Below are 15,892 nucleotides of genomic sequence, written 5' to 3' on the forward strand. Positions count from 1 at the left end.
CTGTATTAAATAATCTTCCGAGTATTTGTTTTTGTGTAACCTTGATGCCTGACAGGTTCGCGTCTTGTCCAATTAAGAAAAACTGTCAAACTATCTACATATTTACATGATAAAAACAAATTACTATGACAGAAAAATAGGTTGGTTGGTTGCTTTGTTGTTTAAACGCCGCACTCAGCAATATTCCAGCTATATGACGGCGGTCTGTAAATAATCGAGTCTGGACCAGACAATTCAGTGATTAATATCATTAGCATCGATCCACGCAATTGGGATCGATGACATGCATCAACCAAGTCAGCGAGCCTGACCACCCGATCCCGTTAGTCGCCTTTTACGAAAGGCAGGGCCACCCTTTACGGCAAGCATGGGTTGACCTATTCTACCCCGGAATCTTCACGGTTAATTAGGCGAGACACATGTTCATCACTATATCACTGTCGTCTTTGTCCAAGGTCACCAAAGACAAAACAAGCCATGCCGTCAAAGAAAAGGGTGTAATTTTGCGGTAATTCATTACATTTGATGATATGGCTAGCTATAAAATTTATAATGGTGCCACATTAATCAGATTACATTTACATAAACAGGTGAATGTGGGAAGCTAAGGCCTAATTAAGACATAAGATAAGGTCATCCATTTCGCTACAACTTCCTTTTGATGGAGAACGATTTATTCATTTCTCATGATTTGTGACAACACTGAAACGCACTAAGATTCAATATCGATATTTATCGCCATTTTCATTCAGCGTTCATTTGGCAGTTATTTTAAAAATGTGCCTCAGAAAAATAACTCGGTATCCAGGGGTTACCATCCCAACACCTCGCCCCATCTTATGTATGTATATGTACGTGGGTCACTGACCTTACACCATGCTATGTAGAAGATTCCCATTCAAAGCTTAACCAGGGTAGTTAGACAGAGAGATCGGCACAGATTATCAACAGGAGCAGACGTATTGTACGGCAAGTTGCGGCATCGGCTACGGCCGCCACATCACCAACAACCTCGTCGACGATGGAGAATCGCCGTCCTACTTTCTGCATGTGTACGTCACCCACTTACCATCATATACCGTTTCGACCATTATTAACACATCAGCAATAAACATGTCTGCTGATGTCATAAACTTCAACCCTGCGTTTTTGTCTGTGGATGTCTTTTGATGTCCGATGCAATTCCCTGTTTAGATTTGTACCCAATTTTCATAGGATCAAATGACTTGCCTTTGTATGTTTTTGAGATTTGTGCCTGGGTCAGGATACGCTCATCTGTTCGCAAACAGCTGGTACCATCACCGTGTCATAGCGACTTTTAGCACATGCTTTTGATCGTGTGAAGGGTAATGTCGCTTTTATTTATTGAGTGGTAGAATTTAATTATTGTAATCATTAACTGTTACTATTTGTCAATATGTTGTTTTTTTCAGTGCACCACCAGGAAGCTGCGATCATGATACATAATTATCCAGTTCGAAACAGGACTGGTAAAATATTTTTAGCTGACATTGCCCTCAGCGATGCCGGCCAAAACCCCATATCTTCTCGATGATTCAAATCCAATAGGAACATAGGAAGTTGCATGATCGAAAACAGAAGTACAGACACAGGAAGCGAATCGCGTTGCAGTTTTCGTGGGATTACGATTCATGTACTTTGTGGCCGGGCTGTTAATTAGGAGATAAGCCTACTGTGTTTTGAAATTTGATGTTGCCCACAGTAGATTCGATACCTCACATTTTCATTTGGATCCTAGCGCTTTAGCGCTTTATGTATAAGTAAGAGGTATCTAATCTACCATGGGACTACATCAAATTTCAAAACACAGTTGGCATATCTCCATTCCACCATGAGGACAAGAACGGTTCCAAGACGGTACTTACATGTAATTACAAGTACATAGGTCAGCTATCTTTGTATGTTCCGAAACGGGGTCACAGGTAGTAATACATTTAACAAATATTACACATGTTCAAGGTTATTACTTTTATTCAGGACTAGTTAAAATAATGGTTACACCAGGGCACAGTGTTTCAAAAAGAATAAATGAAATAACCCTTCATAGAAGTATGCTTAATCTCATTGCATCCTGTTTCATATTTTCAAGTCAATTATTTTCAAATTTATTTCTCCAACACACTTTATTAAATAACAGGATTTTAGAAAAAGATTTCATCATGTTTGATAAGCTGTTGTTGTGATATTGAAACTATACAACTCTGTGGTAAATAAGGAGCAAAGTTTTATTTAGGTGTAACTCGGCAGGCACCACAACGCCATATACAACTGTAGTAGACTGGGCGGGCCATGTGCACATGATTCTGTCCCTAAGAACGCTGTTGTGTACGACACTGTAGGTAATGTGACAGCCATGCTACCACCACGGGGTATATTGCGAAACTGGATTTAAAGAATGCGTAAGGAAGCGAACCCGTCCATCCTGATTGGTATCCTGCGCTAGGTCTTCAGTGGCAATTCTGAGAGATCTGTAGATAATCACGTGAGTTATATGTTTGGCACTAAGCTTCCGTTCGGCTCTGCTCGTAGCCCGTGATCTTCCAACCCATAGCGACTAGTATTACCCGTATAATGAAACGTAAGGGATACGATATGACTATTGTTTATGTTGATGACTTTGCTATTATTACCGGGAATAAAGACCACTATGAAGAAGTATTTGAATGCTTGCGCCGCCTAATTGAAGATTTAGGTACAACAATATACTATGATAAATTCGTTGCACCAACCACAACAATGTCACTTCCGGACATAAATATCGACAGTGTTGCCGGTACATCAAGTCTCCCAGAAGATACCGAGAGACTTTTCAAATAAATTTGTAAAAGCGAAGAAAGTGAAAAAATTACAGTTGCAAGGAAGTCTTTGACTGACAGTTAATCATTGTTGTTCTGACAGCACCAGTGGCAACTGAGCTAAAATATTTGGATTCTGAGATTAAAATTTACAAATAAAGTGACGGAGAAACATATTTTAGAAAAAAATGACCGATATAACGATATAAATATAACTTTATAACTACCCTACCGGCCATTTGTTATGCTTATAACGAACTACGGTTATTACGACCTACAATTAGTGGTGTCTTGGAGTTTGTTACAGCTGTAGTTTACTGTATTTGTATATAGGTTGTATAACACCTTGTTCTACATATAATTCATTATTCCATGAATGGCCCAAGTATTTTAATCCAAAGGTATGAGTTTTATGCAATAATGGTGTACATCGGGGTGAGACTATGATATAGAATCTGTCCAACTGTCTGTCTGTCTGTCTGAGGTTCTATCTTCGAAAACTCGTTGGTTTTCTTTAATTTATTTGTCTTATAAAATCTGACGGAATATTCGTGTTTATTTGTGTAAAAAGGAGGTGCCTTCAATTATATATACTGATATCTATGTTTGAGATCATCTTGTTTGTACACTATTTTGGACTCCCGTGAAGTTCTGGATTCGAATTGGTCCCCAGTAGCCCATGCTTGTCGTAAGTGAGTGAGTGAGTGAGTATGGGTTTACGCCGCTTTTGCAATATTCCAGCAATATCACGGCGGGGGACACCAGAAATGGTCTTCACACATTGTACCAATGTCGGGAATCGAACCCGGGTCTTCGGCGTGATGAGCGAACGCTTTAACCACTAGGCTATCCGACCGCCCCGCTTGTCGTAAGAGGATCAGCGACTTTGTTGATGCATGTCATCATGTCCACATTGCGTGGATCAATATTCATGATATAAACTCGCGTTTTGGCACACTGACGCCTTGAAACTTGAGTATTACTGAGCATGGCGTTGAGCAACAAACCATACATACACCGTTCTGGATAGTGCATTTGTAAAATGTAAACATCTCCATATACCATGTCAAAGTGACTATAACTGCAAACTTGGCACATAAAACTCTCTCCATATTCATAAGGAATATCTGATTAAGGCAGAGTCGATTCCACGATTTCTACTTTGTGTACATTATTCTTGCATCATTAAATCATTCACAGTTGGAGCTTGATACAAGTCAAAATAGGGATTCTTTTTTTTTGTTCACTGATGCGTCACATTTTGAAATGTCCTCCATCTCTCTACCATTAACCTTTATGAAAAATATACTGAAGCCCTGAAAGGTGTGAGAGAAAAAATACTACTGACATTGTTTACCGTATGTTTACAATCGAATGAGCGAATAAACAATTTTAGGAAGTCATGAAAACATGCATCAAAACTATTTCTTAACAAACGTAAAACAACAAACAAACTTCTGATGTTCATAGTTTGTTGTCATTAATTATTTTTTTTGAATGCTTTGATGCCATCACATTTCATTTCAAATGTCACAAATTAATCTGTAGTATATATCTTTATTCAAACCAGACAGTCTGGTATGGTAGAATGTCTATATAGTTCACGATATACTCAATTATTTGTATTGTGGCAGATGTACTACTTAAAAGAAGTTAAAGAACACCCAATTCTTTCATATTAATATCCTTAACCTGTCATGCCAGTATTACTGAGTTCCTACACCAGAGAACAGTGATGTATATGATGGCATGACATGACACATTTACTGTAGTAATATGATAGAATCGGGTGTTCTTTTTTCTTCTTTTGAGTAGTATATTGTAACTGGATTTACCGATGCAACAATGATTGTAACTGTAACTAATCGTTACAGTAATGTGACCGTTTTCATAGAATAGTCAATCAATCTTTGTTTATACGACGTAGTTTAGGAAATGTTCAATTCCCAAAACAATGATGGCTACTGTAATTCCCGATGCACACATTGTCCAGGCACTCTGCAAGTGGGTCATTTGAAACTTCGTCATTGAATGGCCATATCCCTCTGTTTTGGTGCTGGACCATTTTCTTTCCCAGGCTTCCAGGATACCGTTATCATACAGACGAATGAGCCTGAAATAGTGAGACGTATACTAGTATTTGTTTTACTACTGCAAATTAATAACAACAGAGGCGATGTGAAAGCGTCGTGGTAAAAGCGTTTGCCAAAGACCTGGTTGGATTCCTCACATGGGTATAATGTGTGAAGCCCATTTCTGGTGTTTCCTGTCGTGATATACTGGAATATTGGTAAGAGAGGCGTAAAACGGTTCTCACTTACTCACTTAAAAACAAAAACTTTAACAATTAAAAACAATTATATTTTTGTTTCCGTTTCAGAAGTGATTGTGTTCACTTTAGTTCATAAACACATATTCCACAAATTGAAACAAACTGCACCAACACATCTGTCACTGCATAAGATATATTTTCTGCGTGTCATTTTTAAAATATGAAACGTGCTGTTTTAGTACTTACTTCTCTGAGAATAACTCCACAAGTGGTGAATTTAATGGAAATGGCAGGCTTGCATATTTCGGACCAGTTCCACAACTCATCCTTCTGGGGTTATCAACTGACTTTTCCATACCATCAGCGTTGACTGAACTGGTTATGTATGCGTAGTAGCCAGACTGCAGGAGCATCCTGTAGTAAAGGTCTTCGTCCAGAGAGTTTTGGATATTTGTAGATCGGGTTTCCAGCACTTTTGTCCAGATTTTCTTACTCACACTATCTTTAGAATACTGAAAAGCGTTCAGAAAACACAATTATTGGAAGTCAGCTAATTGAAGTACGTTGGGGATATGTCTCTTTTTTTTTTACAAAAGTGTAAATATTTGGATGGTTAATTACGTTCAGCACATAAACGTTCTCATCCATGACCTCCTTCGATGTGTGTCTTTCCTGTAATACGACAAAGGGGATCCGGAGTAAAACGAAGACAATACAAGAACACAGTTTGTAAAGGAGCGATGATTCTTACCTTGTAGATATCTTCAGTTAATGACCCTTTTGTAATGATAATCTTGAAGTCATCATTTTCTGCAAGCTCTTCCATCGTATTGAAGGGTATTTTTTCTTTTACCACGGATATAATTGCAAACAGATTACCCATGTAAACTGCGACAATGGTGATGCAAAACAACCACCAGCTTGCAAAGAGTATGCGACCAGGTGTGGTCTGTGGGAGATGTGGCGAACCTGTGGATGCAATGTTTACAAATGTTAAATGTACTGCTCTCATGAAGTTGAAGAACACTACATTCATTCACATCACGGGGGCACGTGTGGCCCAGTCGTCTAAGGCGCAGCAATTCGCTGTGCAGAGTTGCGTCCCTTGGGCACGCCAGAAACCTATGATTGTGGGTTCGAATCCTGGTTCGCCCCGATTATGTTTCTTGGTTTATCAGCAACATACCCATGCTCGTGGATTTCACCGAAGTGGTAAACGTCTGAGACATGCATTACTTCGGGCTTTCCTCCCATATTTAACATATGCAGCGACGACAATGGAATGTATCAAGATGAATGTGTGTATCGTGTTCTAAAGTGGCTAAATTACTGTTACATTGAGATTGTGTTCAAGATTCGCCAATTACAGACAGATTGAGTAATACGAAAGTACGAGAGAACTGACAACTTTACATAAGTAAGCAAAAACCAAATATTGTTTTACTGTTTGATAAAATATGGATATTTTGGTTGAACTTGGCAGACATATTTTACTAAAACTATTTTTTTAACGTTTGCATTGTTTTAGATGCTGTTAGGTAACCTGGCATTATACAGTTCTTGTGAAGAACACAACTGCAACTCAAGTACGTACCTGACAAGTAGAAAAAATATATGCATGATACAATTAAAATATACACCTTTCGGAATAAAGATACTAAAAAGAATATCACACTTATTTTGTCTTTAATATCCTCCTTTTTGCCAAGTACACGAATATGGAATTATTTCTAGTTTATTGTTTTATATCTCTCACACGTTCAAACAGAAAGGTTTGGCACAAGATTTATGATGAAGCACTTTGTTGCATCTTTGGAAAACATCATTCCTTTTGTAGCTTAATATAATTACCACAGAGTGTTACAGGGTGTCCTCACCTTGTATTTTACACAAGCTAGTTTCACTTCAGCGACGGATAGTCAGAGATGGACAAAATTGATGTTCAACCCAAGATCAGTTCCTCTGTATCATTTGAAGAATAAGGTTCGCCTAGAATCTTGTCTATTTATATGTTTTAATATTCCCCTTCATTTTACAATTGGAGGTACTGAAACACGTTGCATCCTTAGGCTCCTTTACTGGTTGTATCTGTCCTCAATATATCGGATAATCAAATATTGTTAACAAGAAGTTGAAAAAATAAAACAAAAGTCATAAATCTTATTAAAATTGAGGTCAAAACCTTTTTCTTTTTGAGAATATTATGATTTAATCTATTGGCCGTGTATGGAACTATCCATATAGGATGCATCCGATGAACCTGTGGCAATGTTGTAATTAGAGTTTTAACTGTCAGTAGTGGTAGACGGCTAGACAGCAGATTTGAAGGATAGATGCAGGTTCGCGTAAATAACAACTCACAACTGACCATTGCATCAGTACAGGGAAGACACCATTTTTTTTTTCTTAATATAATCTTAATGGATTAATTGTGGACGACATTCCAGACTAGTTGACAAGTATTGAGGAACAATATATTTTCCAACGTTAGGCCAAAGATAATATAAACTCGTTGGACCAGCTTTAACAGCCAATATTGAGATGAATTTGAATGATAGCGGTGTACCTTGATGCAGCGGCACAAGAATCGCCGTCATGACACTGTCTGATGTTGATGATGGACATGCAGGAATCTCCCCGACCTTGATATGATCTCCAACACTGTATCGTTCCAGCAATGCATAGAGTCCTATGCACCATGCTATCGTTAGCAGTCCGCATACATACACTTCCCATTTAAAAATAGACACCAATAACATCCAATGGTTATCATTATTTGATAGTTTCTTATATAATACCTCGCATTCCGTTTGGAACATGAAATGAGGAAATGCAAAAGACTTGGATTTTGTCATAGTGATCCCAAATGGTATGCCAGCAAGGTCGACATCCTGAAAAAGCAAAGGGGAATGGCTTAATGTGTGATGTTTAAATGGACTTACGTTTGCAAACAATTCGTCTCAATATATTCTCTCCTTACATTTCGTGCTACCATACCAAGAAGACCGTTCCACGTTTCGGACAATTCACCCCAGGACTTGTCAGGTGGTTCGATCAGTTCATATCTGAAGTGAAAGTGAAACATCATATAATGAATGTGAGTTGCATGACAGTTGAAGGGGACGGGCTTTTATATTGATATCATTATATGTAATACTCGTTTCCTGTCATTACCACATTTTATTAGCGTAGTAGAGCAGTTGTTGTTAATTATAAGGTTGTATGGTAAAAAGACCATGAACAGTAACAATTATAACAAAAAGACGAAATTGAAGGGATGGGTATATATTGTTTTACGTACGTAAAATTGAGATATTCGCCAAGGCTGTCTAATATATCCTTGCAGACATGAGTGTACACAATGGAGCCATTTGTTGGAGAAGTTGATTTCTTGCAAATGTGTATCCACTGCAGAAAATAAGTTCATATGAAAAGAATAGTTATCTTGTAATATAAATTCGTAAACTTTACGTTTAACCAAAAGCATAAAAGAAGTTGTTTATGGCTCCAGTTAACTTTTCCCTTCACTTGAAGAGATATTTTTTCTTGTGAATCAGTTTTTCACTCGTATTATTTTCACTGATATTTTACTTTTTAGTCCAAGTGAAACCTGGTTCCTAGACTGCCTATTTTCCGGCGTTGTCAGTTTATGTACCCAAAAGGCCGTACTTTGTAAGTTGTAAGAGATATTGGTTTCTCGTACTAGCTAAATGGTCGAATTGGGAACACGTTGCAACCAGTTTTGATGTATGACAGTAGATGTTATGACCGCAAACGATCTTAACGGAAGATAGGAGCACGCTTTTCACGAAACCGCCCAGATTTGTCAAACATTCATTCACTCAACGAGATATTTTGGGTATAAGTATCCCAATGGTTATTTGATGGATGCTGTTCTGCCAAGGTGGTCGGCGGCCCATGACGTTGATGCACACGTTTCCATATCATGCTCAAGGTGAAAGGTCTGGGCTCATTGCTGGCCATGGCCTTCAAAAGATATGGTGCACGCACGTGTGTGGTGCGACTGCGTGAGGCACGTGCAAACAATATGATGTGCTTTGATGTTAAGTTTGTCGTCAATATTTATCTTCTCTTCTTGTACTTGGTATTTACATTTCAACCACTACTTTTTCAAAGAATTTTTAAGTAAACCTATTCCCTTAAAAATGTATGTAGCAATATAGTGAACCAGTAATTTAGATTGAATTGGTTTCTTAGAAAGATGGCTTTAAAACCTTTTTATAATATCCTCTCAAACAAGAAATATGAGTTTATGTGGTATGAGTTGTCAAAAAGCACTTAAAATGTCAACAGATGGTTCTAGTTGTTCACCTCCATGATACCAATTTTCAGTTTTCTTCCATTCAACATGTGGGCTGTATTGGGGAAGAGAGGAGCAATGAAGGCGGGGTAATTGTTCCCGTTATTTGTGAAGTCACCAATTTGCGACCATTTCCGGCTGTTCGACTTCCACAAGAGAGTGCTGATTTTCACATTTGAGCGACCAGATGTGTTCTTTTCCTAATAACGAAAGTAACAAACCGCTTCAGGGAATAAGCTAATATGCAATATGAAATAATAATACTTTGTCAATACTGACTATTTCTTTATGGCTTCAATAAGTTTGTGCATGTTGAGTGACATTTTATCATAAAGTCTCAACGGATATATATTGTTGCCAATTACCTTTACCACTATTGCGATGTTGTCCAGATCAGTATGTACTTCTGTTAACAATGGCTGGTCCACATTCAGGAATAACCATTTCGAGAAATGACGCAGCAGTGTTCCTTTTCCGCTTTCCTTGTCTCTTCTGGAAGGCTTTTGGAGACCGAATAAATGATAAAATTTACATAATCATAACGTTTGTATGTTGTGAAGAAAGGATACACTTTCTTTAGGAACGGTCAGTTGAATTTACAGGTGAAACCTGGGGCACGGGAGGCCCAGTCGTCTAAGGCGCCGCGATTCGCTGTGCAGAGTTGCGTCCCTTGTGCACGCCAGAAACCTATGATTGTGGATTCGAATCCCGGGTCGCCCCGATTATGTTTCTAGGTTTGTCAGCACCATACCCGTGCTCGTGGGTTTCACCGAGGTGGTAAACGTCTTAGACCTGAATCACTTCGGACTTTCCTCCCACATTAAGCTGACACGCCGTGATATAACTGGAATACTGTTAAAAGCGACGTTAAACCAAACTCACTCACTCACTGTGAAGGTGATTACTGATATAGTGATACACCGTTAGGGACGCATTTGCACGTGCAACTTGCAGTAAACGTAATATTCAAGACCGAATAAATGATAAATTTTCATAATCATAACGTTTGTATGTTGTGAAGAAAGCATACACTGTCTCTAGAAACGGCCAATTGAACTTACAGGCGAAACCAGCATTTCTAACAAGCGAATATCTTAAACACGTGTATTTTATTTGGTTAACGTACGATATTTATGATGCGTGAGAAGCAGTTGTTGATACCGTCACAGAAGACGAGAAAGTTGAACAATTTGCGATAAATGTTGAGTTGGTTCTTCTGGAGGGATTCCTCAATTAATCCGGTAAGACTCTCTTCAAAGGCATGCACATGGAAGAACATTACTCTCACGCCATGCTGTGTAGTCCAGTCTTCAATAGCGTTATGTATGTCTCTTCCTGTTTAGAAATGGAAATTTCAGATAATAACAGTACTATTAACATGTACAATGGGCATGTTTGCCGATGACAATAAACGCAAAATAATATATTCACGGACCAAAGATTCAAATGTGGTTTGTGTGAATTTGAAGAATTAAAGGAAGATTCACTTACCCATAGATGGATGACCAACAAAAATCAAAGATGAACCCGGATGGAGAGACATCTTGCTTAAAAGGTGATGTAGTTCATAGTTTCCAAGTATTATGCTGGAAGGTGCTGTTTAATAAATGTTCAGATGAAAACCATTATTCACATTTGTACCTTGCAAAAGGAAATCACAATACATGTGTATGTATTTAGTATGGGTGAGTAACATGGACTTTACGCTCATTTAACAAATATTCCAGCAATAATTAACATATAGGATGTATTTAATTTGAATGTCTTTAGGGTGTTTCATATCCATATTAACAAAATTTAAAAACCAACAAATGTACATTCAAGAATCATAGTAATACATGATATTATTGAAGATAAGTTTCTCAGTCACATATCAGAAAGTAAGGTACCTCGAATATAAGATCTACAGTTCAAGAACGACTAAAGTATTGACTACATTGTCATATAAATAAATTGTTATTAATTTTGAAAATTTTGAACCATTTAGTGAAGTTCGACGTATGTAGCAGGCAGTATCAGAGAGGTAAATTATGTATCTGCTCTAGGTAAGGTTCACCGAACAAATGCAGTGTAACATTAGCGACAATATACAAACTATAAAATTGTTTTTATACAAACCTGTCAAGTTCAGGAAACGGGAGCAGGACGTACCGACGAAAAGGACCAAATGACCAACTACAATTATAATCATGCGTACAACGTCCATGGCTCTGGACGATTATATACCATTTAACTGTAAACCATATACCATCTTCCCATTGTCGACTTACTGGCGGAAATGAACGAATAGTTCGGTTAATTCGTTGCTGGTTTCATTTTAGTTGTGCGTTCCATGTACATGTGTGGCTATGTAAATATGCTTCAATCTTCAACTTATCGAACTGAGATAGAAGTCAGCAAACATTGTACATTCGTCGCGACCTGACGCGTTGGGTGAATACTTTATCATGGTGTGTGTGTTTTAACAAATCAATATCACCCGCTAAAGGCTTGTATAATGCGTTGACTATGTTGCTTGATTTAGATAGCAGATATTTGATGAAAACGAGCTAATGGAGGACCTGTTTTCAGCAGAACCGTTCACAAATATTGACACGGCCATAAACACAAAGGAATAGGCATTATCTGTAATCACTGACTTTTCATTGATCTATTTATATAATTTGACCGCGATTTTTTCTTTCAGGACTGTTATAAGGATAATAATGCATCTCAAACACATTAAAAATGGTTATATATTATAACTGTTGCATTAGATATAGTTTGTGACAGAAATTTTAGTTTGAAAGGAATCAATAGTTAAAAGACATTTCACATTTATCACAAGTGTATTCTGGACTTTTCATAAACATCTTGGATTGGTTCCTGGCTATCGTCCATTAGTTAATGAAACAAATAGAGAGTGTGAAGGTATATTTCATTTGGAGCTTCCGGATGCGTTTCACAAAATCAGTAGAGAGTTGAGCAATATGCCACGTAGGCTTCTCTATTTTTCCGATTACGACACACATGAGTTCATGGTCAGAACTAACTTTTAACGAATCAAAATGAGGTATTGTGACATGTGTCAAGGACAGGCCAGGCTCGAACACTATAAAATGATACCTTCAACATTAGGAGAGGAGAGCGCGGTTTGCAATCGATCGAGTCGAATCCCGATCGTTCTAAGTTTCCCCCAGTTAGTGACGAGTCTGGTCGGTCTGATCCTGTCCTGTATTGATAAATGGACTGAGAGTAAGTAAAACTATGTGAGTATAAAACTGGTGTTGCGTTTCTTTATTATGCGTGTGTGAATGCTGATAGAGTCAACTTGGAGTAAGTGTCGTTAGACCAATCACTCCTTGACGGAGCCGAGCCGCGGGGGGACAAGGCGAGTGGCAATGTCATGGCGTAATTGACCACAAGGACCAGGAACGGCAATACATTTAGTAACTGCATTAGGGTCGCACTGGACACCCGAAAGCAGTTACGACAGGACCAATGTTACGGTCTGGAGTTTTATATTTATTATCCCCCGCCCCAACGAAGTTGGCGGGGGATATAGAAATGGACTCCGTCCGTGTGTGCGTGTGTGCGTGAGTGTGTGTGTGTGTGTGAGTGTGCGTGCGTGTGTGCGTCCCGAAATAGTTTCCGAAGCATAACTCCGAAACCGTTAAATATTTCTCCTCAAACCCTTGCATGTCTATCAGACTCAGGTTAGGTTCTATAAGGGTGCTGTTCGTTTCTGGAGCGTACATGTAACTCCAAAACCGTTGAATTATTTCTTACAAAACTTTGCATGTTTACCATACTGAAATGGTGCCTTTTGCTGTTTAGGAGTTTTATAAATGTTTATTTTAGAATTTTCATTGCAGCTATTTTGACATGGCCTAAGAAAAATGTTGGGTCAGTTACCTGGTTTGGGACCATAACGTTTTAAAACGGTGGGGGAAAAAGATGACTTCGTCGACTATATGCTTGTTTGAACTGGGTCGATGTTTCTTCTGCTAGTGGACTGAAGTCATCGAAGTTTCAAAATCAATGAATACACAATCGTATCTTGTCACCAGGTTGTCACACTGCAAACACGAAAACGTCGTTTTTTCCCGTATATGGTCATTGGACGGAAAAACGACTAAAAATTCATTAAAATTGATTAATTGGTCAGCGTCTAGAAAGTGTCCAGAAAAGGGTCGAGTTTTTCAAGCGTAAAATGGACGGAAAAACGATGCTTTTTGCTCCGCCTTGTACAACTGTTAACGGCCAATCAGATGGCGCTGGTCCCCCAACGCACGTGATGTCCAAGGCTTCCTTTCCGAAGCTTTAGGTTTCGTATTTCTGGCATGCCTTGCTCTAGTATCTGTCACGCGCAGTGCAGCGAGATTTGCTGATAAGCTAGTTTTAGGATATGTTACATGTTAATGGAATTCAGACACGCGCCATGACGTTCTTCACGTGACTGTATTCTTGAAAAGGACGTTCTTCACGTGACTGTATTCTTGAAAAGGCGTAAACACTGACTACTTCCACATTCCTGGGGAAAATCCTTGGAATTCCCTGGTACGAATTCAAACAGAAGCGTGGTTACAGGTTCTACTACACCAAATCAGTACCAGTTTGGAGAGTGCGGTTTGGAGAGCCTTCAGTGCAGATCGAGAGATATCTGCAGGCTGTGATTGGAGGATATTCTGTAAGATTTTTATGTCTTTCAAATGTACACCCATCCAGTTATTAAAACTGACCATGTTTTTCTATATTTAGTACTGTCTTTTTCAACATGATGACTTATGCTGAATGTGACCACAGCTATTTTCAAGTAGGTGACATTTGGTGCGAAACTGGGGGTGGTGTGTTTAGCTTCCGGTACTCGGAAAAGGAGCTGGCTAAGCTAGTCATTTCTATTTTTTTTATTGCTGCTCTAAGGCCAAACTGTGCACACACGTACAGGTAATAGCTGTTGAATGCTTAGTTATTTTAAAAAAAATCATAACGTTACTATAGAAGTCTATGGGAAAACATTTGGTTGTGTGTAACCTGCAAGCCCATTTAAGGATACCCTCGCTGCAACCCATCCCAGAGAGAAAAAACACGAAAATAAATCCAAACTGTCGCAGTGACAATTTACAGAAATCTATGAACATACCTTAGTATCTATTTGACACATCTTCACAATCACCTTTCAATGATCGGCCAATTGATCAGTGATGCCAAAGGCTTGAAATAGCCACAGGTTAACAACTTCGAAAATATCTCCCGTCCCGTTTATCGTGTCGGCCATTTTGACGTATTGTACTTGATGTAAATGTATTACGACGCTCTGTCATTGTAATTGACTTACTGAGGTAATTCTGCAAAAGATCTTCTCATCTAATGAGGATATTGTTTGGAATATATTTCTTGTAAACCTACTAAAACATATGTTCCTCGCTTTGGGGGGAACTATTTTATTCCGGGGTGGCCCATTAAATCTAGTAGTAAGTCAAGGCACCATGCGTGATCTGTTATTTTATGTGTTTAAATTACGATTTGGGGCGTTAATAAAATACACTGACGCAAGTATATTCTATTCAAATCAGTTGGATAATTGAATATGCTTTCTTTTACATATTACATAACATCACTGCACAAAATATGAACAGTTGCAGTAACACACTACGGTAATCGCATTAAACATCATTTTCAACTGTACAGTATTTCAGTTATATCATGGTGTATCAGACTGATGTGGGATAAAAATCCGAAGTGGTTCAGGTCATCCAATGGGTGTTCGGGAAAAGGTGAGCGTATCCTGCCACACAAGTGGCACCCGTCACAAAACATGCAAGGACAAGTCAATTGTTCACCTGAACAAAGCACGGAAACACACAATGATGCCCGTCCTCAGTTTTACCGAGCATGTAAATTATTTTGTCCGTCAAAAACATGGACGAGTATAAACAATATGTTCATTCACGTAATACATGTCATACATTTGACAAAATGTATTGACTCGGAGCATTATTGTTAATCACAGCGTATGCAGTTGAACTCATCACCCATCCCATTATTGATAACCCTTCTTGAAGATCTATGAAATCAGAAGCTGCAACACTCTATCTTTTAACTGGCATGTCAGACTTCTATTTCATTACTCAGTTTTATTTGCACGGATTACTATGGAAGGGACATTGTCTCGTTGTCGCATTGTCGCATTGACGCCTTTACAAAAAACAAGCAAAACGTGTCAAAATTAACAAAAGCGCGACAATTGGCCATTTGTCGCATTGTCGCGTGTTCGCATTGTCGCTCTTTGATAATCCTTTTCTTTATTTTACAAAAGGGCGACGATGCCGTAACGCGACATTTTCAAGGTCAAAATATGTCTCGTTGTCGCATTGTCGCCCCATCACAAATGTGTATAAAAGGCGTAAAGTTCAGTTATTGTTATAGTTAGGAAGTTCAACCTGATAAATGTACGTCTTGAAATGAAAACACAAGTCCGTCTGCGAGTCCATAACGTTTTAT

The 15,892-nt window shown here is 38.5% G+C and overlaps 1 protein-coding gene across 1 annotated transcript; it reads right to left on the minus strand.

Moving 5' to 3' along the window:
• Positions 1–4,730: 4,730 nt before the first annotated feature.
• On the minus strand, positions 4,731–10,688 carry LOC139454892 (glutamate receptor-like). The gene is made up of 9 exons (XM_071236504.1): positions 10,536–10,688; positions 9,775–9,909; positions 9,421–9,609; positions 8,390–8,496; positions 8,069–8,153; positions 7,655–7,979; positions 5,840–6,057; positions 5,335–5,600; positions 4,731–4,929 (listed from the first exon to the last, which is right to left on the minus strand). Exons 1-9 carry the CDS (start codon positions 10,686–10,688, stop codon positions 4,731–4,733), a joined length of 1,677 nt encoding a protein of 558 aa, XP_071092605.1.
• Between the last annotated feature and the right edge of the window lie 5,204 nt (positions 10,689–15,892).

Source organism: Haliotis cracherodii, unplaced genomic scaffold (genome assembly GCF_022045235.1).
Source record: "Haliotis cracherodii isolate W230 unplaced genomic scaffold, xgHalCrac1.p SCAF_11, whole genome shotgun sequence".
NCBI lineage: Eukaryota > Metazoa > Mollusca > Gastropoda > Lepetellida > Haliotidae > Haliotis > Haliotis cracherodii.